General features: G+C 38.0%; 3 protein-coding genes across 4 annotated transcripts; 2 read left to right on the forward strand and 1 right to left on the reverse strand.

Moving 5' to 3' along the window:
• Positions 1-122: 122 nt before the first annotated feature.
• LOC110850998 (fibroblast growth factor receptor substrate 3) lies at positions 123-6,838 on the forward strand. Its single transcript, XM_035853125.1, has 3 exons — positions 123-1,261; positions 5,125-5,299; positions 5,511-6,838. Exons 2-3 carry the CDS (start codon positions 5,177-5,179, stop codon positions 6,825-6,827), a joined length of 1,440 nt encoding a protein of 479 aa, XP_035709018.1. The 5' UTR covers positions 123-1,261; positions 5,125-5,176; the 3' UTR covers positions 6,828-6,838.
• Positions 6,839-8,762: 1,924 nt separating this feature from the next.
• On the reverse strand, positions 8,763-11,118 carry LOC110851063 (cytosolic sulfotransferase 5). The gene is made up of 7 exons (XM_022098699.2): positions 10,879-11,118; positions 10,721-10,801; positions 9,995-10,627; positions 9,785-9,898; positions 9,458-9,676; positions 9,252-9,367; positions 8,763-9,162 (listed from the first exon to the last, which is right to left on the reverse strand). The coding sequence occupies exons 1-7, from the start codon at positions 10,979-10,981 to the stop codon at positions 8,890-8,892; spliced, it is 1,539 nt and encodes a 512-aa protein (XP_021954391.1). The 5' UTR covers positions 10,982-11,118; the 3' UTR covers positions 8,763-8,889.
• Positions 11,119-11,229: 111 nt separating this feature from the next.
• On the forward strand, positions 11,230-25,254 carry LOC110850704 (transmembrane protein 131). Of its 2 annotated transcripts, none has more exons than XM_022098224.2 (23): positions 11,230-11,385; positions 15,573-15,638; positions 16,581-16,705; positions 16,816-16,882; positions 16,952-17,035; positions 17,118-17,241; positions 17,320-17,433; positions 17,536-17,825; positions 17,898-18,087; positions 18,173-18,284; positions 18,366-18,540; positions 18,635-18,884; positions 18,971-19,186; positions 19,278-19,466; positions 19,536-19,770; positions 19,858-19,968; positions 20,037-20,312; positions 20,397-20,747; positions 20,858-21,171; positions 21,257-22,691; positions 22,781-23,365; positions 23,453-23,865; positions 24,012-25,254. In XM_022098224.2, exons 3-23 carry the CDS (start codon positions 16,627-16,629, stop codon positions 24,117-24,119), a joined length of 5,718 nt encoding a protein of 1,905 aa, XP_021953916.1. In that variant the 5' UTR covers positions 11,230-11,385; positions 15,573-15,638; positions 16,581-16,626; the 3' UTR covers positions 24,120-25,254. The 2 variants fall into 2 exon arrangements, with proteins under 2 accessions (XP_021953916.1, XP_035708588.1); XM_035852695.1 differs by lacking the exon at positions 11,230-11,385 and adding an exon at positions 14,519-14,942.
• Positions 25,255-25,698: the final 444 nt, after the last annotated feature.

Raw genomic sequence — 25,698 nt, forward strand, 5'->3', positions numbered from 1 at the left:
CTCTCACGAAGCAACGTATTATACTTTTACTCTGGTGCTGGCAACCCTTTTTGCTTTTGCTATGACCAGAGATCCGACGACTACCGAAGTCTCAACTAGCAAGTGTGGTAGTGTTAATCAAGTCGAGCTAGTGGATATTTCGTCTCCGTGAGCCAGAGTAGTTTGACTTCCCCTTCGTCGTCCCTTGTCTTCTTGTCTCATCCTTCCACTATCATCCATACCATCATCGAGTCAATCGCATTTAACAAGTATTTAACAAACTGTGGGCATCATCCCATTCCGTCGACTTGCTGCCGCAGTTTGGACCACTACGACTACATTACACAAGTAATGTAGGAACGGCTAATCGTGAATCCGAACGAATCATAATAATAATCATAGTAAGAGCTGCAAATCCGAATTATTCCAACCAAACAAACCCACTCCCTCGCACACAGTATCGCTGTTATCTCACCAAATTCAAGCATTCTTCGTCCGTACATCGTTGTTGTTGTTGTTACTACACGGGCAGAAAACCCGTTATTTTCAAACACACGAACCGACCAAGCGTTACGTAAGAAGAAGAAGAAGAAGAGCGAGTGAGATATCATAAGAAAGATTTCCCTGAAAATCGATTGACATTTATTCCGAGATACCTCAACCCCAGTAGTCAAATGTAGATCTTTATAATTCAGACTATTGTAAAACCAGGAGACGCAATCAATACTAAAAGGATTGCGTGTCGTGTAGAAAGTGATGGTGGTGAAGCAAAGTGATCCCACCGGAATAGGATACTGCTACCTGTCCCTTTCACACAGTTTACACAAATCCCCTTAATCGCATTGACTTGACTCGGTTATTTCCACTCATTCGGCTCAACATCATCATCATCGTCGTCGTCGTGGCCGTCGTCGTAGAAGAACCTGCCAATCTCACTTTATTCCCGAAAATTAAAATCCGTCAAGCTTTTCATGGGATTGAGACCTAAAACACGTGTCAGCACGGCACCATCGTATCTTTGAACCATGAATGGGTAATCCTCCTCCTACTACTATCCAGAAGAAGTAAGAATAATGAATTGAGACCGCCTTATGCTATGGGTAGAAATTTATATGATAATATTGACAACGCTACGCTGAAGTCATAAAGAAATGCAGTAAAACCTATTAAACTGACGACTAAGCCGAAGCTCAAGTTTGTCAAGCCGTCGTCATCGGTCCACCAACTCGCAGTCACCAGCAGCAGGACACAACAGGAGCCAGAGATTACGGTTGTGTGAGAGGTAATATATATTTTTGTTATACAAATATGATTTAATCCTCCCTGCACCATCAGTCAGATCCACTTGCACAAATATCCTCTTTGTTCAGGTTAGTAGTACACCTCGTGCAGGGAAGCACGAAAAGTTTCCTCAATTTTCCATGGAATGGAAAATGAGATGCTTGAATAAAATTAGAATATGTTTTTACGAGGAATATCTAAATGTCAAATGCTACTGTTGAAAAGTACCTGAAAGTCGTAACATCAAAACTCTTCAGTTCACATAATCATATCTGATTTTTATGGCACTACCAGTTGGTTGGTTCTTTCGTTAAATTAAGTTTTTTTTGCAATTATTTGGACAAAAGTTCGGCTGGCTGGTGGCAACAACATGGTTTTCAGATCAAATTTATTTTCAATTAAGGGCCCTTAAAAATGCCGGATATTTTGTGAATAGCTGAAATTGAATATTGATGCAAAAGTTGCCCTCAATATTTCTGTCCAATTTGTGTCACAAATTCAGTGAAAGGCTTTTATGCGAGATTAGATTCGTCTTAATTGTGTTCAATCTCAGCCCAACATACGACACGGGTTGTTTTCTTGACACACGTAGAGAAGCAGGAAAAGTAAATCCAATTTCTCTGGAGAAAACTTTTCTCTGTGCTTGATTAAAGTGTTCACATCACAGGAGTTTCTCCTCTGGTTTGGCTACAATTACAGCTTGGGTGCGGTTTCATCTTTCCTCCTCGTCGTCGTCAACAATTTAAAGTTATAGGCTCCTCCTGCGGTGGAAATTGTGTGTGTGTGTATGTGTGTGGAGGCAATTATCTACGGCTTGTGGACCACTTTATAGGCAAATTTTCAGAGAACAGTTTTAATCTTTTTCCATTAAATTAAAGTATCGATTTTGTACTTGACTGCAAGCAGGAAAAGTTTGCAAATTTTGTCATTTCCTCGCAACTTAATCTTATATCCGTCGAATATCAAAGAAAATATCCAAAAACTAATTGCATGTTGCTAACTTTGATGTTCTTGTTTAAATATTCATGTTATAGACTTATAAAGGATTCTGGCAGGTTTGCATATCCAAATATGCTCAGCTATTCAATGTAACATTTCGCTCGGACCCATGCTGGTCTTCTTGTCAGCTTCATGATTCATCATCATCGTTCTTCACGCAATATGTAGTGTTGCTGATAATTGATTTTATGTTTGATGTTTGCTGTTAAATGCATTTGCTCGTAGTTGACGCTGATATATTTAAATGGATCACTTACATCACCCACCACACGTTCCAATAACCTTTTTACAACCATTTTTACGATGACTTGTATTGATTCGACAACTGCAGAAATGTCAGTGCAATTTGCTAAAATGGAGATCTCCTCATAAAATTGTCATAAAATGATTGGTGCATCACGTTATACAATTTAACTGAATGATGCTTCGCTTTAGGAAATAGACCATCAAGCTTTTGGCGCAAGGAATAGTTAGTAATGAAAGGTACGTTTCATGACAAAGTTTAATGAGAGGGATTTGTACGTACATATTTACGTTTACTTTCCGTAGGAGGTAGACTATATAATCAATCACGAATCTATGACCTTTCACATGGTAATAATAATGTTCTTTTTAATGAAAGGCCAATGAGCGAGAACACTGCAAATGGGAAGTTCGGGTTTTAGTCAGATTATGTATTTATGCATGTAGTCTGTGTATCTGTAGAATCAACAATCCATCCACGGGGTTATGTTGGAGTTAGCTCAGATTCGGTTCAAATGTACACTTTTTTAATGGAAGGATCATGTTCCAGTTCCAGATAATGTTTTGTTTGCGAATAAGTTGTAATTAGCACGAAGCGAGCTAATTTATTGAGAACAAGGGAATCAATTACGCAGCGAGAAAGACATTACGGACGAGGAGTCATTGCGGAACGATTCCGACAGCCAAATGAGTGTCCACAATAATGGAACGCTGCTTTTATTTTGTTTATTGTTGCGTCGGAAATTTCTTGTTCGGCTTAAATGAGTTTACTTTGTGCCATCCTTATTCCTTTCCTTACGTGGTTCCGCCTCGCTCAGCACAAATGAAAATTGTCATCGCAAGGGGAGTGACACACAAAGTAAGTGCTTAATGAATGTCCATGCAAATACTTATGCGAAACTGGTTTCCAATTCAAGCCTTCGTTGGTTCTTACTGGATTCTAGCCACCTTTGGGATTTTATCTTGTCAATTCAGACACTTCATTATTACAATGTTTTCACTTAAAGAGAGATAAATGGTTTCCAGGAAAGGACAAAGTAATTTAAAGCAGAGGAAATTATTGTAATTTTCAGTTGGGAAAAGCAAAATTAATTGCATGTCCAATTTGATAGTGAATGCTGTTTTTCTTGCTTTCTTGCTCGACTAGAAGCCTGGAGAGAGAAGGAGAAACAGTTACATGTCAAGTAATACATAATGGCAACGTAAATAGCATCATGTCTCATTTCGCCTCCTCCGTCGTTCGTTTCGTTGTGCCGAGTTGATTAAAAAGTTGAGAACAGGATAACGAAATGACAATCACAGAAAGTTAGTCATATAACAAGGTGGAATTGGACGTGGGACGAGGTGAAAGTTTTTCCAGTTTCATTTCATACCTACACATCTACAGTACTCGTTTCTAGAAATTCCTCTCATTTGGGACTACGCCGAATACATATTGTCCGATTAATTTTAGATTGAGTTTGAATTAATTGGCCCAAGTGCTTTACCTTGTCTTTTCACTCATTAACTACACTAATCACCAGGGACCTCTTCAAATCATCTAATTTGACAATTTGTGGAAATTTGTCATTTGTGCCCGTATTTCGGAAAAACAAAATATTTTACGTCAGCCTCATCACTTACGAGATGAATCAAAGCATTTCTCACAGTTTTGCTCATCAATTCATTTAAAAGATGGGAATGGGGCGGATGCACGAAAACCAATAAGCAACCTGCGACACGGAATGAAACCCGGATGAATAAAGCACAAAATAAGGAAGGAAACTCTCAGGCAGACAATATACATACAAACTTTTATGATTTAATGTCAAGTCAAACATAAGAACACATTGTATATTTTACACGTTTTTTTACGCTTCTATTCTTCCATGAGTTAAGAATGAAGGAAAATGAGACTTCATTTCAGTAAGTGGTAACGAACTTTAGTCCAAACAGGACTAGCTGTAAGAATGAATGACCAAGAGTTTTACGTGAGATTGGAAGGTATGAATCATGGATGGATACACGAAGACGAGTTCATCATCCATCCACCATCCGACTTGATTCACCTTAAATGAAGTTGACGTAATTTTATCTCTTCCTGTCCACCTCCTCACGAAAATATCTAGAGAGAGAGAGAGAGAGAGAGGGGTACTTATTGTGAGAGGGTGTGCTTGTCAGCATCCGGTGATCGGTGGCCTCAACCCAAGCATAAGTAGGGCTCAGGAAAGGAATAAAAAAGCATATCGGAGAAGACGAGGTTGGGACTTGTTGTTGGCGTGTGTTACACAGGAAATTTGGAAGGAAATGTAAAGAGGAAGGTGGTTTTTGATCATCATCATCATCATTCTTCAGCAAGTCACCCTCTCCGTAAGCCTCTTATTTCTTGCCACAAACTAAATGCCGAGACATACACGAAAGGAATAGTATGACGGTGGAATGATGACACTAGTTCTTTGATCCGCTTAAATTTTGTTTGGACAAACAAAGTTTCCATGTTCTCAATTTATTAGCTGCAAATGGGAAAGAAGAGACTTGATAGGTTAATTTGAGACTAATGAGTAGATTTCGCTAATTGTCAACCAAATATTCTCCACATTTCCGTGTTTGATTTATTAATGTCTTTACTCATTAAAATTGCAGATCCAACTTTTTGCGGAGAACGAAATTGGCCCTCCAGAATTCAGAAAATGTAATGGGCTGCATCGGCAGTAAACTGGCTGTCGTCCGAAATCGAGGTTTATCAGGGAGCCGGCGGAGCAGTTTGAGACGTCAGAACGTATTTCCGGTCCTCAATGTGGACGACATGGGTCGACAGGTGATTAAATATTTGTTTGGAAAACTGAATAATTTTAAGGAAATGAAGCAATTTTATTTCATTGTATGCGTTAATAAGCCAATAAACACTTCTAACTAAGCTAATTATTTTGTATGTCAAACATGTGAAATTCCTCTCCATACGCCTCATTAACGTGTTCCCGGAACAAAAAACATCAACATTTAAAGCTTCCTATATATTTATTCGACAGATCTCTCCCGGAAAGTTGGAAGTTACGGAAACCGACTTGGTGCTGCATGTACGGGGAAAACCCTCCTTAACTTGGCCGTTACGATGTCTCCGTCGGTACGGATATGATAACGACTTGTTCTCATTCGAATCGGGTCGACGGTGTCCAACGGGCGCTGGGATTTTCGCCTTCCGCTGTAACCGGGCACAATCTTTATTCAACCTTCTCCAGTCAAAAATCCAAGGCAATCCTGGCACCACTCCAAACACGGTACCTTCAACCCCCATCACCCCCACATGCAGCAACAATCCCTCCACCCCCGTCAGCTCGACTTTTGTCTATGTAAACCTCGCTGAAAATAGCAGCAATCGACAGACATCGAACAATGCCCCGGACGTGACGCAAGTCGCTCCCAATAGCCAAGCTGTCCCTCCCAGCACATCTTCTTCATCCTGCAGCGCTAGTGGTGGTGGCGGCAGCGTTGCGCCTGGAACGTCTTCTTTCCCTTCGTCACAATCTCAGAAAATGCTAAACAACAATTGTCATCCTTTGTACATGAATGTAGAAGGGCTGCCAACGTCCTCTTCGTCGTCTCAGCAGCATCACAATGCCCCTGCGGCCAGAGCCTCGTCCATCCCTTATCAAATCCCCACTCAGAACAAATCGCAATATTCCGTGATGAATCATGAGAGGAGGATGTCAGGTCAATTCGGTGCAAGTAACAGCAGCAGCAGTGGTAACACGATCAACCCCACAAACAACGACTCATCTCTTCTCTACACAAATGTGGTGTGTTCTCCCAACCGGGATAAAGTCCTGTCTGCTCATTACGGCTCCTCTCCCTTCGAACCTGCTGAAATCAACTATGCCGAACTGGACCTCAAGACTGATAACTGTTCTTCTTCTAGTACAAATCCCCTCCACCACCATCTCTCATCTGGCAAAGGTCGCTTCTTCCTCGGTGGGAACAAGGAGAATGGGAAACCCATGGCGACTTTGAACGATTCAAAGTTCAGACTCAAGTTAGGAAGTAGGTCCAGTCCCATTCGTACCATTGGTGACCCACTCCCCCTCCACCACCACCCATCTTCCCTCCTACCCCATCAGCGGAATTTGATAAGCGGTGGGCGTGGTGGTGGCGGCATCGTACTCTGTGATGGGGTTGGGGACAGTACTCCAGCCAACAATGGGGAGCTAGGTTATGCCACCATCGACTTTGATCGAACTGCAGCACTGAGCGTGGTCACGAGGTCTAAAATCAATTTAGAGTGTTACACATCCGGTTATGTGGAGGACCATCCCACTCGAAAAACTAGGCACAATTCGACTGCTCTCTAAGCTCTCAAGAAGAAGAAGAAAAAAATTATTACTTTTAGTAAAAGAAAAAAGTTCTCAGATGCCAAGTTTACTGCGAAACATGCAGGCTTTTTATATGTTAAGAAGGCTGTCACATTTACTCATAAAACCAAACGGTATTATTGCTTACTCAACTATTTATTGCATAAAATATTATGTAAAATGAAACATGTAATCGAAACGAAACTACTACAAGGAAATCAAAATGTGTTATTTTCTGTATGAACAAAACAAAATACATAAATACATACATAGCGTGTATATGTATATAGTACAAGCAGTCGTCGTCCCGAGTGGTTCTAAAAAAGAAACCGTGGTGTAGTTTTCTATGTAAGTGAAGCATATTATCTACAGCTTAGCAGAGTGGAAATACAAGTAGAAACAATAGTGTGAGGAGAAAGTATATTGAATGTATGCATGTATATAATGTAAGGCAGAATAAAAGCATTTTCAATGTTGTTATATGTACTAAAAATAAAAACTCGAGTCCAGCCGAAAAGCAAAAAAGAGCCAACTAAATCAGAAAATATTTCCTCTCCGAGAATAAAATGATAATAAACTCAAGTGTAAAAAATGAAATTTCTTGAATCGCATTTGTTTCTAGTAAATGTTGGGCAAACTTTCACCAAAGCACTTTCACCGGTCGGGGAAAGTGGTGAAACAGGTGCGAAATGTTCACCACTTATAATGGAATTATGTATAAGTGGTGAACATTGTTGTCCAAATTGGAATTGGAAATACGTTGACAAGACTAATATCATAACTGACGTTTTGATCGAGAGTGACAACAACACGTTTACAATTTATGGAAATGTTGTTTGTTGACGTTGATAAATCTTAATTTCTCGCTTTCTCTCTATGAATTGACTAGGGATGTGGAACAACATCAATCCAATTATAGCTTTTGTTGTACTTTTACTCTCCCTTATTGTGTGAAAATGAAAACCCACTCAAGCAAAGTGCTCACCACTGATACCGCATTACCAACCTTGGTTCACTCAAATGCTAAACATACTCAAATATAGGCAGAAAATCAAGCCCAATGGATCGATGCGTTGTGTAACTTTCCCAAAAGCTCTTTCTTCTTTCACTCTTTTGATTGTAGATTGTAGTGGTTGGTCTTTTCTTCTCGAGAGCGAGAGATGACTTTCTCCCCGCATCCGCATCCACCACTTGCTGACTTTCATTCACTACTGGCAACATTACAACTTTATGGTATCAACCACATCCCATCAATTGCTTTACCCTCTTTCTATGATCGGACCACCGTTGACGCCGAGTCCACTGGACGTCGTGATGATGTCAAAATTAATTGTTTACCACACAGAGAACAGTCGCTAACTCCTGGTGCGTATTATGATTGCCTTTGCTCTGCGCCCATAATTAATTAATTCAGCTCTGTTGAGCATGTATTGATACAGAAAATGGGTGAGAGCAAGAGTGCCAGAGATGGGTCGAGCACTTTATACATTTCATCAAATATTTGATGGTTGGAAACATCAAAGGAAATGATTAAATGAGTTGACTTTGATTTGCTGCTGCTAAACCCTGACACCACTGCTAAAAAGTTATGCTGGGACCGATATGTTCGTGGCAAAATCAAGTTAGCCTGTGAGGATAAGTAATTCCTGGTAATTTTAGGCCGGGTGACTAATTGGATTGGCGAAATTAAATTATGATATTTCCGGATGGACTTGTCCATTTAGCTGTACAAGCTTAGATATACATGCATTGAGCAGTGGCCAGCTTAAACGTAGGAACAAAGTCGGATTAAGCATGTAATTTAGTAAGCAATATTACAAAGAAATCCTTCCAGACATCTCATTTTCTCACAATATGCATACTTTAAGTTAATATAGAGCTATATGGGAAATATTGCTTAACAATGCTTTTTTTAGCAACAAATCACTCACTCAATATTCGAAACATTATATATTTATTACTTCTTTTACTTCGTAATGCTTAAAATATATCGCCAACTTTGCCCTTTCACACTTCACTAGGTTGATACATAACAAGATTAATAGACGACTAGTTGAACATTTCAAGGATCATATTCAAATTTGATATTGAGCTTATTACTACTTGTAATCCAATTGTCGAACTGAGAATTGGATTCGGCATTGAAGTAATTTCTCCAATCACCAACTTTCCCCTTTCGCATGAAGAGTGCTTCATCTTTTTTCCTGAATCCTAGATCATCCCAGTGCTTGTAGTTAACAGAAGGGTTGGAAGACATGGCTTGAAACGTTGTATGCTCAACAATTTTGTTCACCTCGTCGGATGTCAAAGGCTTTTCCAAAAATGTGGAGATTTTCTAGCATACATAGAGTACCATACATGTGAGTATCATACCAGAATAAATTCATAATCGTAAGGAAGGACAACATAATGTACTGGCATTACTTGAATAACGGTTGCAGGATCCTTTGATAAGTCTTCGTATGATACAATCAAAATATTGGGATCGTTGTTCCTTTGTAAATAGCTTTCCACGTGGGAAAAATACGAGCAATACGGTACTGAAATATACAAAAACAACATTATTTTATCAGAATTTGCACTTTGCAAGAATTACCATTACATTATTTCAGACTTGATAAATAAATTACATTTTCCATCCATAAACCGGTCAAGAAATTCTGCAAAACTTCCAGTAAATCCTGTGAAAGATAACATTCGTGCAAAATGGTAGTATGAAACCACAGTGTCTTTGGGGTTCCTGGTGACATAGATGATTTTGGCGTTGTCGGTATGTTTTGGTAGGAACGAAAATGGTAAATGAGTTTTTATCATTCTAGGAGACTTCATTTTATCAATTGATCGAGCACCTGGTGCAAACAAATATACGTTAGTAATAGTTCAATGACCTCTTTTCATTTGTTAACTTATTTGTTCATCTGTAAAAATAAATATTCAGATCAAATGAAACATCTTACCAGGGTATGGATACTCTAAGAATGGGAAACGGTCCTCCAGCAAATTAGAGCTCGCCTTTTCGAAATCCAACTTATTTTCTATCAAATATGCTATTTCTTGCACCCATGTCGTTCCTGAAATTACAAATTAATTAATCATACATTAAATCGATAGAGAATGATCTAACGTCTAAAAATTTAGCAAATACTCTAAGCAAACTGATATTTTACCTGTTTTGGGAAAACTTGCCACTACAACGTCTCCACTGCGCAAATCCATTGACTGGATAAATTTCAAAGTCCCATCTCGAACAATTTCAGACTGAAAAACACAGGATTCTCCCCCATGCGGACTTTCAACAATACAAAAGCTATTAAATGACCCAGCAAAAAGAAAGTCTCGAGGTAAGAAAGTCACATTCTTGGTATTTTCGTTAACTGTTCGTTGCTTCTTGTTACGGGCCCAAAGTACACCCACGAATATGGACAGGAACACCATAGATGAAAATATTTTCTTGAACCATTGAATTCTAGCTTGACGTTGTTCCGCCTCTTTTTCATATTCTTCATGCTTCTCTTCATTATAGCCTCCGTAATCTTCTCCAATTGGTACAATGCCTTTGGGTCGAGGATTTTTTACTTTGACTGGTCCATCAGGTTTACTGCTAACTTGTCGATATGGATCATCAGCCCAATAATGTTTCAAAGCGAGTATTGATTTACTTCCATGTCCCCCCTTATTGTTGAAGCGCTGATTATATCTCAATCCTCTACAAATGATCATTTCACGCGATGGGAAAGGCTTTAATTTAAGAACATTGTTGTAATTTAACCATCCAACTTTGCATATGGTGGATCCAATACCTACATAAACCAGAATATTAAATAAAGACCACTTAAACATTGCCAGAACTTAAGTTTTGACAAGTAACGTTAATTTTCAAGTTAATTTCTTACTCTTAGAAAATACTGAACATTGTGAGCTCATCATAGCGGCATTCCTAACAAGCCGTGTCATTCCATATAAATGTGACGACCCTTAAAATAAATTAATAACAACAAATCAGCTCTTATCATTTACTATTGACACTTAATTAATCTTAACTTTTACATACCACTCCTCTTATTAACGTCGCCCGCATTCCGCACCGTTAGCCGAAGCTGAGCAGAACATCGCAGAGGACAAGACCGCAGAACAGCACCATACGACATAGACATGACCTATTATTCCAATTCCGACCAAATTTTGAAACACGTGTAATCCAGAACTAAACTAATTATCATCATTATTCATGATTGTTGTTGAACTATTGCCGGATCCACTTTGCGCCGTTCCTCGCTCTATGTGCACTCGCTCGCTGTTGGCCCACTGGTGCAGAGTCGTGGTTCTCATGGCAATATGAAATTCTGGATGAGAGGACGCGTTTTTCGGACTCACTCTTTCCTCTCTCCTGCCCTGGCTGCCTAGAATAATTGGCATTGTCACTACTTCCTCATTCGCCGGCTCGTCAACACCTACTTCTCCGGTGCTCTCAACAATTCGACTATAAAAATTCGCAAACTTCTCGACCACCAACCAAATTCAACTCAAATTCAAGTAATACTCCAGAAGTGGACCATAAGTGAGTGAATTTCATTTTTTTCTTCTTTTTTCCTTTTCTTTTCGGAATTTTGAAACTTTTCGTTTTTTCAAGCCTGATGTCTTTTGAAATTTCTCTCTTCTCTATTTCTTTCATAGCTGAGTATGGTACATGATGCACATATGGGTTATCGTAGGGCTGGGTTTCGAGATGAGGTTTGCATCAAAAACAATTTTGTGGCATGGTTTCATTTTTGACCTGCCGGGTCGGGTGAAAAAATTCAGGCAGGGTTTGTATTTCATCATTCATTTCATCTGTTTTTGAGGGATGATTTTTTACTTAGGGTAAAAAACGAGCCGGATCTGTTGAGTTGTGGTTTGAGGGTTCATAATAGTTTAATGATATTTTTTTGTTGTCATAAACCAAGATGTGGTATGCTACTATTTAATATTAGTAAATAGTTGGATGGAAAGTATTTTGTAGAATGTGGATCAGTTGTTGGAATCAACTGAAATCTGAACTAATGACCCCTGACACCATCACCCGACTTATATTTGCATGTCTTGCCTGGCTGTATCAATGAAAGTATGATTATAAAAGCCATTTTCACAAACATGTCTTACTTGAACCTAGTGTTACTTAACCTAATATTATGTGCATAGTAGTGTCGCCAGTAATTTGATATCTGTGTATGTTTTGTCAAATCGTTTCATTTGCAACAAGTGGTGGTGGTGGCTAGTGTGGTGGTATGACATGACATATGAGCTGATGCTCTGCTCTGGAAAATGCTGGAAAATGGTAATAATAAATGCATCACTATAGATACGATACACGTCGCAGATATTTGATGGTGGTCTGGCTGGTGTAATATATCCAAGCCCCACGGACTTGGGTTGAGCCTTGGGTTGAGGACTTTAACATGGCAATCAATATGTTCTCCGGTGTCACTTACATAAATACTCTTCCTCGTAAAAAATTCTTGGGACAATTATAAATAGAAAGAAAGACAGGCAAAGTTATTTGTTGGGATATTTTTTAGCATTTTTATTATTGGTTGACACTATTTCAAACTAATGAATACTTTGCTTTACATCGCATCGCATCGCATGGCCTTTTTTTATCTCAAATGAAATGAGTAATCGGGAAAATATAATTGATTTTTGTCAAAAGCTAAAGTTGGAAATGTGTCACCCTGTTTCATTAATAATACATTAAATATGCCGGCAATTATTTAAGTCAGAAAACTGGGTATTGAATAATAGATTAGTCTGAGCGATACCTCGCAGTGAAGGAAATGCAAGGAAAGAAAGGAAGTATGCAAATTCATTTCGTTTGGTATAGATTCTTGTTTGCACATCGTATAATTGTAGGATTACCCTGAATGGATGGGTGGATTGGATGGGGCAGCAGCCAGTTGTTGTTTTAGAAATGCATGCATGGAAACTTTTAAACAAATAAATATTCTGTTTACTGGAGGAGAAAGCTGACCGAGCAGTGGCGTCGATTATAGTTTGAAGATAAGACGTACAATAATATGCAAGTGTATATGAAAGTGAACTACTACGTAGATAGATACAATATTAGTCAGAAGCAATGTGTTTGGGAACGTACACTGCTTGAAATGCCCAATCGAAGCAAGATAACTTATTTATGATTGAATTTCGACATGGGCATTGGGTCACGCACGAGAATCTTTGGCTTTGATGCAAATGGAGTGAATGTAATATTTTTTCTGTCTTGAGAGTGTTGTTACCAGTGACTCGTTTAGCCAGTTGTCAAAGTTGATGCGACGTTTTAGGATGTTATTTGAACCCAGTAGAAAACAAAACTGTCCAATATTCCTCCTATTCATCGTAATCCTAATAGATTTTTACAGAATAAAGCTGACTATGTCATGTCATGTTATGTTACCTTGTGCTGCTGACTTAGCATTTATTTTGCAGCCTTTCGCTAATTCTGAATGTTAAGGTTTTGAGTTCGTGCAGAATAGTGTAATAAATGGGTAAATGAAACTTGTTGCCTCACCACCACCATCACCTCCCTCCCTTACTTTTGCTATTATGCATTCGTCTTCTTATACCTCAACTAATAATAACCTGAATACTTCCATGCACGAAATTGTTGTATTGCGAATTTCCAACTAAGCATTTTGTTTATATGAAAACAATATTATTATTATTCTCCGTATCAATCAAACTTATAAACTACCGCATTGGGCCATCAACCACGTTGCTATTACCGTATTAGTTTGTAGAATAAACCTTCAAGTACTACTACCCAGGTGTGTAATGTAGGTTGTCTGAAATGCAGATGTTTTGCTTTGCATTGAGTCACCATGACGGTTTCTGGACCACCATGTGGTTCCGTTGTTGCGTATGTGTCGATAAAATGGCATATCCTCATGATTATTAGCTCCTCATCCATTACAAAGGTAAACTTAACACTACTACTGGTTAGACTAGACTAACTACGGTAGCAGTTGCGGTAGTGGTAGTAAATAGTAGTAGTGGGACAAAAGGACATGCAACATTAATGAGATGCAACAGATGCAACCAGTTTCATTGTCATGATCTCAGCACTCTGTGTGTGACATTGTTGATGATATTATTAGTGAGATCAAGGTAGACGAGATCACGACAATCCTAACAAAGAATTGCCTCATCACACCACTCAATAATCTCACGTGGGGCATATATATGAGCAGTGGGTTGGAGAAAGTGGAGAGAAAGTCTCTCGTCTCAATTTTCCCCTTCTATTCGATTTCATACATTTTTACTTGCTTTGCATTCACTAGTGATTGGAATAGCCTCTTTATATGGTGCAACCAAAAACCAGCTGCATGCACAAAACCCGACCTTTTCCTTCTCTGTGTGTTCCAATGCCGCAGATGTTCCTTTTTAGATACCAGAGAGTTCATACATTTCGTATCCAAGTACTAGACTATTACTCAATTGTGGGAAATAATAGCGAGGGCCCCTCCCACTCGAGATGGTCATTTTCACATGGTGGGTGTGACGACGACGTGTCCCATGCAGAGGCCTACACCAAGACTCATGCTATTTGGTGCTAAGGTTGCTGCTGGATATGGTATGTGGTGGTGGTGGTGGTGATGGTGGTGGAGAGGTAGCAGTCCAGTCCAACAGGCCTCCTCTGGTCTCATATAATATTAGTTTTTCCGTGCTCATCGATGAGAGTACAGTACAAAAAGAAGATTAACAATTATTAGGCTCACTCATCCCGCTCCTTCCTCCTCGGTGAGGTTTCTACTGTGCAAATTCTCCGTGGCTTTTAATGAATGTGCAACAAACATAAAAATACAAATAACGTGCTCCGTGACTTTATTACTCCCTGCCTTTGCTGCTTCTTCATCATCTGACATCAGTCACTTCACTGCTGCTGTTAACTCAAAATAGTAATATTTCGCCAAATGTAATAATAATAATTCCAAAGGGTGAAGTAATCCAATAATAACAACTTTAGCGAAACTTAACTGTTCCGGACAATTAATAGAGAAACTCACATTACTTTGTTCATCATCCACTCATCCTTTTGATAACTGTGTATTGTAAAATACGACGACCTTGCTCGGAAACTGAGAAGTGAGTGAAATTAAGAAATTGTTTTCGTTTTGAAAGGTTGACTGCATTGTTAAGTAGAAAACAATGCAATTTTTTAAACTCATTGCCATATTCGTATTTGTTCTCCTGCTATAAACCAGTCATCTGTTGTATCATCATCGCCCAAGAAGAAAACATAAATAACATTTATTTTTTTAAGTTTTGCAAAGTTATCAACCTTACTCTCGATTGGTTTGTTCTTTTCTGATTTGTTCATTAAGGATTTGTGTGAATGTGTTTGGGGAGCTCAATTCAGTGTTTCTAATTGATATATTTCGCATTGATTTATCAATATATACAAATGTATTATCTTTACTATTGTAGTCCTTGACATAACTGGGCATAACTTTAGTCTTGCCATTTCTAAAAATTTGAGTATTTACTAAATTTAAATTTAATCCTTAAAGTTTGCACAGTTGTACTTCAATATTGACGTTTGTTGTCATGTCCAAACAATTTGCTGTTTGATACGTGTTTGTGCAATTTGCAAATGCTTAATAATGATTCGTACTCTGATTGATTATGAATTATTATAAGTTAGGATTATCAATCAAATATAGCCGTGTTCTAATTTGTAATTATATTCATTGTTATTGTTGTTGTCTATTCCAGGAGTAAAATTCAAGTGTAATTCAATCCGCCGTTTTTTGGAGACGGGATTTCATGCTATCGGAATTGGTAAGTGGCTTATATTTTTCATTTTATATGTTGGTGAGTGGTAAGGTATGAAAATCTTCTACTCCTTCATGATTCAACAAGAACGGTACTTTAAGAACTATCCAAATAATTCAATAAATTTCTGCATATTTATTGGATTATTAGCGCTTTGTCATAAAATACTACGTAGGAGTGCATAATGGAATATATTATCCGTGCAAAATAGCTTTATTGTTACACCAGGAAGTTAAGTACTTAACCTTTGTTTTGGCTAACAAGTACTTGCATAGAATTTGCGCAGTAAATACGATTTAATGGCTAGTTCCAGGGATTCAAATTTCTCAAGAATTGTTTCATTCTTATTTTTCGTTCATGATATTATTATCGTGAGTTTATATTGTTTCGAAAACTCTAACTTCGTACATAGGTATCTAAATACGTAGTGGCTTTGATTCTAATACGTATGTACATATACTTGAGGTGTTTAGTTGGATATTATTTGCCATGTAGTATTTAGACAAAACTAAATGGTGCTGAGGTTTAACTTACAGTATTTTGCAATAAAGATAAAGCGGTTAATATTATTTTAATTGAACTTGATGCGGGATATTATATATTGCAACTTGTGCAACTGACTGTTGATTGCCTAGGTTGAGCATATCTTAAATTTACCTGATGTGAGAGACATTCATATTGCATACACTATCGTGTGTTAGAATGCGTTATCCAATTTCAGTGATAACAGTATAACACTTACTTTATTTTTATGACAGTTGATTACATATGTATAGGCGCATGATAGTTGAGATGAGATGATGAAAATTACAAATGTGCGTTTAATTTAGCACTGTCGGTCATTGATTTGTCTAAAAAACTTAAAGCACAAAAGAATCACATTTTTTGCATGAATAAGTAAGTTTGTGAGCAAAATTAACTAATATTAACTTGTTTGTGTTTTTTTAGAGGCAAAACCCGTCTTACATGTGTCAGCGATTACCACTCAACAAAAATGACATCGCTGAATCGTGTGTTTCTGATTGCATTAATATTGCAAATCGGTTGTCTGGCATTGGATCATCCTATATCAGGTAAAATTATTGCAACTGTGAAAGTACAAATTTACTATTTCTTTACACCTTGATCCTTTCATAAATAATATAGCAAATTGTTTGAATTTACTATTATTATGCACATTTAGAATTGGAGTACGAGGAGGATGAACTACGACTTCTTGTGGGAGGCTCATACCCATCAGATCCAATACAGTAAACTTGTTAAATCATTACCAACAAGCAATTTGTGTAGTCTATAACTAATATTTTTTTTATTCTTAGTATTTCAGATTCCAGCTCAGCAGACAACGAATTTGAAAGCGATGTAGTTTCTTTTCATCCATCAGCTTATGATTTTCATGAAAGGTATTATTTATTGTTCAGAATTTAAAATTTTGATTCAATAGATTTGATTAGTCGTATTTCATTTGTCTTCTTTCTATTTCAGCCCGGTGGGTATGGCCCGCTTGGGGATAGTGCGAATCGATAATAGACTGAAAAGTGAAACTGTAAAGTTGATCTCTATTTCCGGAAATACCGTAAATTTCCACTCATCGTTCTTTGCCGACAAGGTAATTTTTTATAGAAAAGTAGTTATTTTTCTTGTAAAAAAGTTATCTATGTGCATATTATTTTTACTACACTTTCAGATAATTGGTCCTGGCAATTCTACCTTTTTCGAAGTAGTATTTTTAAGTCGAGAGGAGGGTCAGTTTGACTCAGCCTTGTTTGTTCACACTTCGAAAGGACTGTTTAAGTATCATGTTAGTAATGTCAATTATTTATATCTATATTTATGTATATCAAGATAATAGATTGCTTTTACATTACAAGTTTGTGCTGTAATAAATTATCATTTATTTCAGGTTAAGGGAGTGGGCTTACCCAACCCTTATCGGCTAAGACCCTTGGTCGGAGCTAAAATTCCTGTGAATGCCAGTTATGAACCCATCATCACACTACACAATCCTCACGACACACGCATCCTTGTCGTTGAGATGCTTTCAAGTGGCACTGATTTCAGTTTGAAGCTGCCTGATGACATGGGTGATCAAGAACAAGGCACTGCGTGGGCCATAGAACCGTTCCAAACAAAATCAGTGATGCAAGGGAGTTTTCAAGGAAAGATAGAAGGGAATCATACTGGGTTTATCAGGTATATTTATGCATTATTATTAAAATTATTGTTAAAATGGATAGAATTGACACTTTATGATTTCCTTCACAGGATCAAAGTCAATCATACGACTATTTCTGGGGAGTACTTGATGGTTCCTGTTGAAGTTCAAGTTAGTTCTTCTCCGGGAATTTACTGTCCTCAAGAGTCATTGGATTTTGGCCTTCTTGTTCGAACTGATAAGCCAAAAACACTATCATTGATTCTTATCAACGCTCAACCAAACCCTGTCAATATTCAGGTATTAGTTTGCTACATATTAATATTTTTTGATATTGATAACGATAGATTTTAATTATTAACTATATCTTATGATGTGATTTTAGTCCGTGACTGTCAAAGGTGAATCCAATCATGCAATTCGCATTGAATTTCGCCCGGTATTTATTGAACCCGACTCTTCCGCTTCGACCGTTATTGCACTAATAACTTTTGATCGTAATTCACTTCACTATTAATTAATCAATCATTACCGAGTTGACAATGTCAAAATTGTGAGTAACATTATAATTTGATTAGCGTCTCTACTGGACAACCCATCTCAGTCAAACGGGTTTATTGAGGTACGGAGCGAATGTGAAAAATCGATTAAGATCCCATTTATAGCAAGCGTCTTGGAAGGGGAGTTAGAATATAACTCCTCCTCGCTGGGTTTTTTTGACAAAGGAGAAAATAGTCAACCACGAAACTTTAGGTAAGCCGGCCGATAAAAATGACTTTACTTAAAAAAAATTGGATAAAAGTAGTAATTGGTAGTGAATAATGTTTGATTGCTGGTTCATTTTCAGCATTAAGAACACATTTTCTTCCGCGGTCGCTATTTACCAAATCACCGTAAACTATCCGGATATCATTGAAGTGGAAACCTTTAATCAGTCACATGTGATAATTCCAGGAGAACAAAAGACAATTTGTACTCTCAAAGTCCAAAAGAAATTTGAACTCTGTGATTCCAAGTCACCAGTGCAGCTGACTGTCAAGAGCAACATTACAAATTTAAAGTTGCCCATTACTTGCTATGATGGAAAGTTGCAGCTGGTATGTGCCTTATTTGTTCCTGCAAATTACAATTTGTATCAATTACAGCGGACCTTGAATCATTTCTTTATATTTATGGCTTACAGTTTTCGGTTGAGAGTGGCAAACTAGACTTTGGTAGGGTGGAACTTTATTCCACATATACTGAATATATTGCCGTACAGAACAAAAATCCAGTAGAAGTTCGGTTGAAATCTTGGGGGTCAAATTCGTCTTTTAGTCAAGTGGAACTGGTCGGAATGCAGAAAGGAGTCATGGAAGATTTGCCCAGAATTCGTGATTTCGACAATTTGAAGAAATCGGTAAACACTGCATTCAGATTTAATTATTATATTGCATCAATTTAATTAAGTAATGAAATGAAATGATTTAATGGTGGCCCTTTTTGTCCAGCTATTTCTGCAACCTGGACACATGGCAGTCTTTTCTGTAGATATTAGACGACCGACCGTAGAAGGAATGTTTTATGGAGAATCCTATGTCATCACAGATCAAAATCAAACCCTTCGATCCCCGTTTAAATTTACTGTATCAAGAGGGTCCCTGTCGTCTGAAACAATATTTTTTGATAAAGCATTTCCCGTGAGTTTATTTAAACATTTTATTTCAATCTAAACTGCTGCTGAAACTTGAAAATTAATATTTTTTTAGGGAAAAATTTCGTTTGAGAAGTTATACCTGAGCTCTACTTTTAACCACACACTGAAATTTGTTGGTCTGAGATCCCATCCACCATCGGCCGTTTGGTTTTCTGCTTCCACACTTCAAAACCACCCAGAAATCCCCCCCGAACCTCATCGAAAAAGTTTGGTTGGAAAAGTTCACTTTGATCCTAGGAAGTTTTGTAATCAGGAGTGCTATGCTGGATTTTCCCTAGAATCCAAATGTAATATTTACTTAGTTGTACATATATAACGTCTAAATCTCGACTGGTTGATGACAATAATCTTGATATCCAATTGTATTGTTTCAGTCGGTAAAGATTGGATGCGAGGTGCCATTTTAAATTGGGAAACTGGAGAAATTGATTTGAGGATTTTAGAAACGCTGCAAGCTCGATTTAATCAAATCAAAGACGAAATTGGTAAGTATTTGTACTTATTTTGTACATATGATAAAATTCATTAATTAATATCACTGGCTTTTTTATAGTTTCGAATATGTCCTTGTGGGTTGACACGAATGGTCCTTCAGGATTCAAAATCAAAGCACAAACCCGATATATGTGGCCACGAGTATCAACTCAGAAAACCATTTTGTTCCCTCTAACATCACTTGGAAATGAGACTTTTGTTGATGTCGTCATCAGTAATCCATCAAATGTGCCAGTGGTTTTTCAAGCTGCCATGGCGGAAGGTTATGGTCCATCATGGACCAACTTTCTCCATGATAATTTTGTCGGGGGAAATATTACTGAAGGGGGATCTGGTACGCATTGTTTTTATTTTAAGTTTACTGCCATTTTAAGTATTATCATCATAACTAACGATTTCCTTATGATTGACGATTTAGCATTTTCTGTAAAAGATGTCTCATGGCCTTCTAGTCAGTTCAACGGGAGTGGGATTGTCGATGTGAAGAAAATATTTCAGAAACACAACCCAGAATTCAAGGAGCTTATGCCAGGATTGTTATTTATACTTCCCCCAACGAGTAAACTTGCATTGACTATTAGATTTGCCCCAGTCTCAAAGGAAATGGCCAATTCCTTGCTCCTTTTGCGAAATAATCTCACTGGTATTGAGGTCGTAATGTTGAAAGGACGGGCAGGTACTGGACAGCTCACCGTCGGTAATGGAACACCTGGGTCATCCTTAATGTTTCAACTCACCGAGGGGTTACTGCAAGGGTGCGATAAAGAAGGTTCGTGAGCATTATATTTAATAGTTAACATTGTTAATTTTAATATTTTCTTTCGTATATTATATCTTGTTATTAATTACTGAAATTATATTTAAACATTCTGTTCACAGTGGACTCTGCCTTATCATACATTTCGCCACAAATAACCGTTCGCAGATCTTTCGTCGCTAGAAATATTGGGGAAATTCCATTAGAAGTCACGAAAATGATGATATACCCACCGCAGGTTTCTTTGTGGACTTGGGTAATGGGATGGACAAGCTATGATGGAGATGCGTGCGAAGGCTATGGATTTCGAATTTTGAACTGTCACCCATTTCTACTGCAGCCAAATCAAACGCATTCAATTGATATTGCTTTTACTCCAGACTTTACTCTATCTAAAGTTCTTTCCGCCCTACTTCTTATCGACACTGTTGGAAACGTAAGTTTACTTGTAATACAAATTACATATTTTACAAAATGTCGCTTCTGGATATGTACGTTTTACCTTGTTTTTTTGCATACAGGCTTTCAACTACACATTGGTGGCTCTCATCCCAACAAATATGCTCGCAAAGTGTGCCTCTGCTATTCCTCGCCCTTGGTGGGAATGGTATTTAAAGGCGACGGTAATTGGAGGTGGTTCAACCATGATACTTATGGGGTGCTTCCTCGGCTACTTTGAGGCCCGTAAAGTGATCGCAAATACTGTTCTTGCAACCGTGCGCGTTTTACCAAGAGAGCCTCCTGATGACATTCCGGTACCGGAGGAGAGAGAGCAACCTCAACGTTTGGATCTTAAGGCTGTGTACGACAAGGTGGAGAACCGCTTCAGAAAAAATCAGGCTGATGCTCAGAAAGGACTGCCTTCTACTCAATCCAAAAGTCAGACGAATATTAAACTAGGCGAGTTGTCTCAAGCTCCAAGCATTAGAAATAGAAAAGGCAAGAAGGCTGGAAATGATCTGAACGTTGCTTCTCAAACTGCGACCACCAACAACCGACTAACGGATAAAACAAATCATAATATTGTTGTACAGCGTATTAGTACCAACATTGTTGAGGAAGTTGCAGCTACCTACATGAACTTGGGTACAAAGAAGGAGAATAATGTCAATAAGAAAAAGAAAGGGAACAAGGGCCAGCAACAAGTCAATGGAAAAGTCAATAAGAAAATGCAAAACAAAATTGACACGTTCAATCCAGTTGTGCAAGGTAAGAAGACAGAAGAGGAAACCAGCTCAACGACAACTGAAAGCTCCAATCCTGACGACATTGTACAATACTCAGAAGCGGAGCCAAAAATTACCGAAAAAACAGCCAATACCAAAGGTGCAAAGGTTAAAAATGCGAAAAGGGTAGAAAAGAACAATGAATCGAGTTCTAACGAAAACATTTCAAATATTTCGGAATCCTTTACCGATCGATCTCATGATGCCAAAAAGGTTTATACAAAAAAGAAGGATTCTGCGTCGGATTACAGTGCAACGTCGTCTTATCAAAGCAAGTCTGGCAATTCTACTCCGAAACCGGAAATTGGGTCACTTTGGGATACCCCACGCCCACCGAGTGGGGAAGGTCTGAGTGAACTTGCTGCACAGACCGAGGTATTTGTGTTACAACGTCCAAAGAAACGTACCGTGTCTGGTGGTGATGGAACTGGATTGGCTGTTGATGGAAATTTCATGAATGTCAACAATCCCAGAAATTCAATGAGCTACTTTCAAACTCATCCAATACCGTCATATGGATCAAATTCACAACAACGCGGCTCCTCCAGCTCCAGAAAACCAGCCGGTGTTATTGGTCAACCTAGGTCAGCAGGACTGCCCCATGGAAATTTTGGATCTCATTCCCATTCGATGTCATCGACACTGCCGCCAAACCCGGATTACAATTATCAACAGACACACTATCCGCACAACATCGTTCCTCCAAGGGCCCCTGCCATTGCTCCTAACAGTAAATTTCACAAATCATTCATATTGATTTAAATACTGAAAATTGTTGTGTAATTTGGAATAATATAATAATGTGTTGTGGTTTTATAGGCTCGATTTGGGACAACGATATTCATACTGGAAATGCAGACATGTGGAGTCGCCGAAGTATTGATACGCCACCCGCTTCAACAAATTATTACAACAGTCCTCACGAGAACAAGTTTACGCAACAACCAAACATGGGATTTTCTTCAGATGCACCTTACGGCTATAACATCAACAATTCAGCTTCGAGTGGACTCCCTTTCTGTCCCACAACCTCAGAAAATCATTTTGCTTACACCCCTCCCACTAGAATGTCACAAACGATCAACTATTCATCTGCTAGTGGGAACGGAATGATTCCTGGTAGTGACGTTTCTAAGAACTTTGAACAGCAAAGATCGCCAGCTGAGTCTTCGTACTTGTTTGCAAATACTGGTGTGTTCGCTAATAATACCAACAACAACCGGAATCAGATTAGTCCTCCATCTTTCAACGAAACATCAACTCAGTACCGATCACATCAAGGTTATGTAAACCAAATCCCACCAATCACTACTCACTCCAATCATGGTTACCTTCAAAGAATGAGGTCAGACCCTACCATAAGGTCGCATTCACAACAACCCAGCCCACCATCCTCAACACGACGTGAGTCAATATTTATTCTGTAACTATATGTATAATACAACATAAAATTGATCATGACTTTATGAATTACGAATTACTTTTATGCAGCTCCTTGGATTGGAGCAGTCTTTGCTGACAATGAATTGAAGAGACGTGAGACAGAAGAAAGAGAAAGGAATACATGGCTTCCAACGGCACAACCACCACCACTACAGCCAACGTCTGTGGCAAGTACAGATCCACCAGGATACCATCAGGATTGGAAAGGTTTGGGAGCTGCTGGACCCTTGACAATTGAATCCCAGATCTGGGACTCATCCAATGTAGGTGGACCTGGCAGGTGGCCATCCGCTTACGATACTCCGACCACGATCGCACAAACTGCATCAGTAAATAAATCCATGGCTATTGGACCTGCAGCACGTTTGCGACTGTCTGCAACTGCTCGAGATGACTCGAATATTCCAATTGGAGATGGAAGCATTCGAACACCCACTGAAGACATAACTCGGGAAGTTGAGGTAATCTACTAAATCTACTATGCGTACAAATTCCTCTGACTCTGTATATGCGAGTCATACCTTACCCTTAGATGACTGAAGTTTTATTATTTACTTAGTTGATGATTTGAACTGGTATAAATAATTAAAATATTCCTACTTCGCAGGCTGGTCTTGGATTTAACCCATTTACATCGAACATTTGGAACAACAACCAATCTGAATCAACGTCATCATCATCGTGGGGATCGTACTCGTATTCACAAAAGAAGTGATACTAGCGAAAAACGCCATATTCGATCACTCAATTAAATTTATTTGTGCTCTTCCCAAATTCTAAATTCAACAGTATCAAAATTGGAGTAGGTATTTGTTTTACCTGGCAATCTCACTTAATCTCAATCCAAGAAATGTAGAGCAAAATATAATGCATCAACCAACTTGTTTATCAATTTATAAAAATTGTATAATCCAAATCAAATAATTTTTGATAAAAACGTCATTATTATTCATTGCGAGTATAGTGCATCATTTTAGATTCACACGATAGTAAACGGCGGGTGACGCTGTTAATGTTTTAGTCAATAATTAAAAAACAAACAATATATAAATTATTGTTATTATGTCACAAGTTTAATTTTACAATTGTCATCCATGTTTCAATTTTGTTTGTCTCGTTTGTTTTCAATTAGCATATTGTTTCTGTACGGCCACCAAATAATTTACAATTTATCATAATGATGATTCTTTCTCATATTTGTGTACAATTGTTCTTCTTCAATCGAACCTTTTTATGAATTTGAATCATTGTTATTTCCCATATTTTCTGTTATTTCCTTGTTATTTCAAATCTGTTTTTTGAACATCATTCGCCTTCCACCAGAAGGAAGGGTCTTATGTTTTAAAAATAATAATGATTTATACGGCGTGCAACAACAAGTATATCAATGGACTGAATGAGATGTTACAACGTCCGCAAATATTATGTTCTCTCTAACACCTAGAACTCTTAGATATTGTGTGCGTATCAAAAATCGTATTTGCGTACTTCGTTCATTGTTCATCATTGATAATTTATGACGGAGGAACAACAATTGTTATAATGGCAACAGTAAATGAATTATAAATGCACATGAATTGTGCATTATTGCAAATTATCTGTCAATGCCATTAATTGATAATAACTTTTAAGTAAAAAATAGTCGCAAAATGCCACCAGTTTGTGCTGCGACTGATTTCGATGTGAAATGTAATTCTCAATTGTTACCCATTCCTGATCTTGCTACATGAAAATGTTTCATCTTTTATAAGATACAACTGACAGACTGTGTTAAGCCAAGCCTGTTTGTAACATTGCAATGAGAATGGGAGACTGTCGAATAAAAAAGTTTTAAAATCGAAGCCTGAAAATTTGAAAGGTGGGATTCTGTTTATTGAACTAAACACACACACGTACATAAATTTAACAAGAAGTCATAAACGGCATTATTTAGCCCTGTTTATTAGAATACACAAGGCGTTTTTGACAACGTTTTTTGTTGTAGTGTTAAATTTTCTAAGATGCAAAATTATACAAAGAAGCACCACCACCTTGGCTGTTTTGCCAGAATCAAACATGACTAGATACATACATACGTATAAATATACAATAAGTATGACGGTGTTTTCCGGGTATTCTGCCTTTCGGTTTATAATATTGCAATGTCTCCAGAATTCCAAGCCAGCCACATTTCATTGTAACGTCATCCTCCACCACAGAGCACGGCTTTGAAGTTCTTTCAACTCTTTTTGACTTTCACCAACCGACCAAGTTCCAATGAAACTTTGGCTGTCGGGAAACCTGCAAAAGGTCAC

This window comes from Folsomia candida, unplaced genomic scaffold (genome assembly GCF_002217175.1).
Source record: "Folsomia candida strain VU population unplaced genomic scaffold, ASM221717v1 Fcan01_Sc006, whole genome shotgun sequence".
Lineage (NCBI taxonomy): Eukaryota > Metazoa > Arthropoda > Collembola > Entomobryomorpha > Isotomidae > Folsomia > Folsomia candida.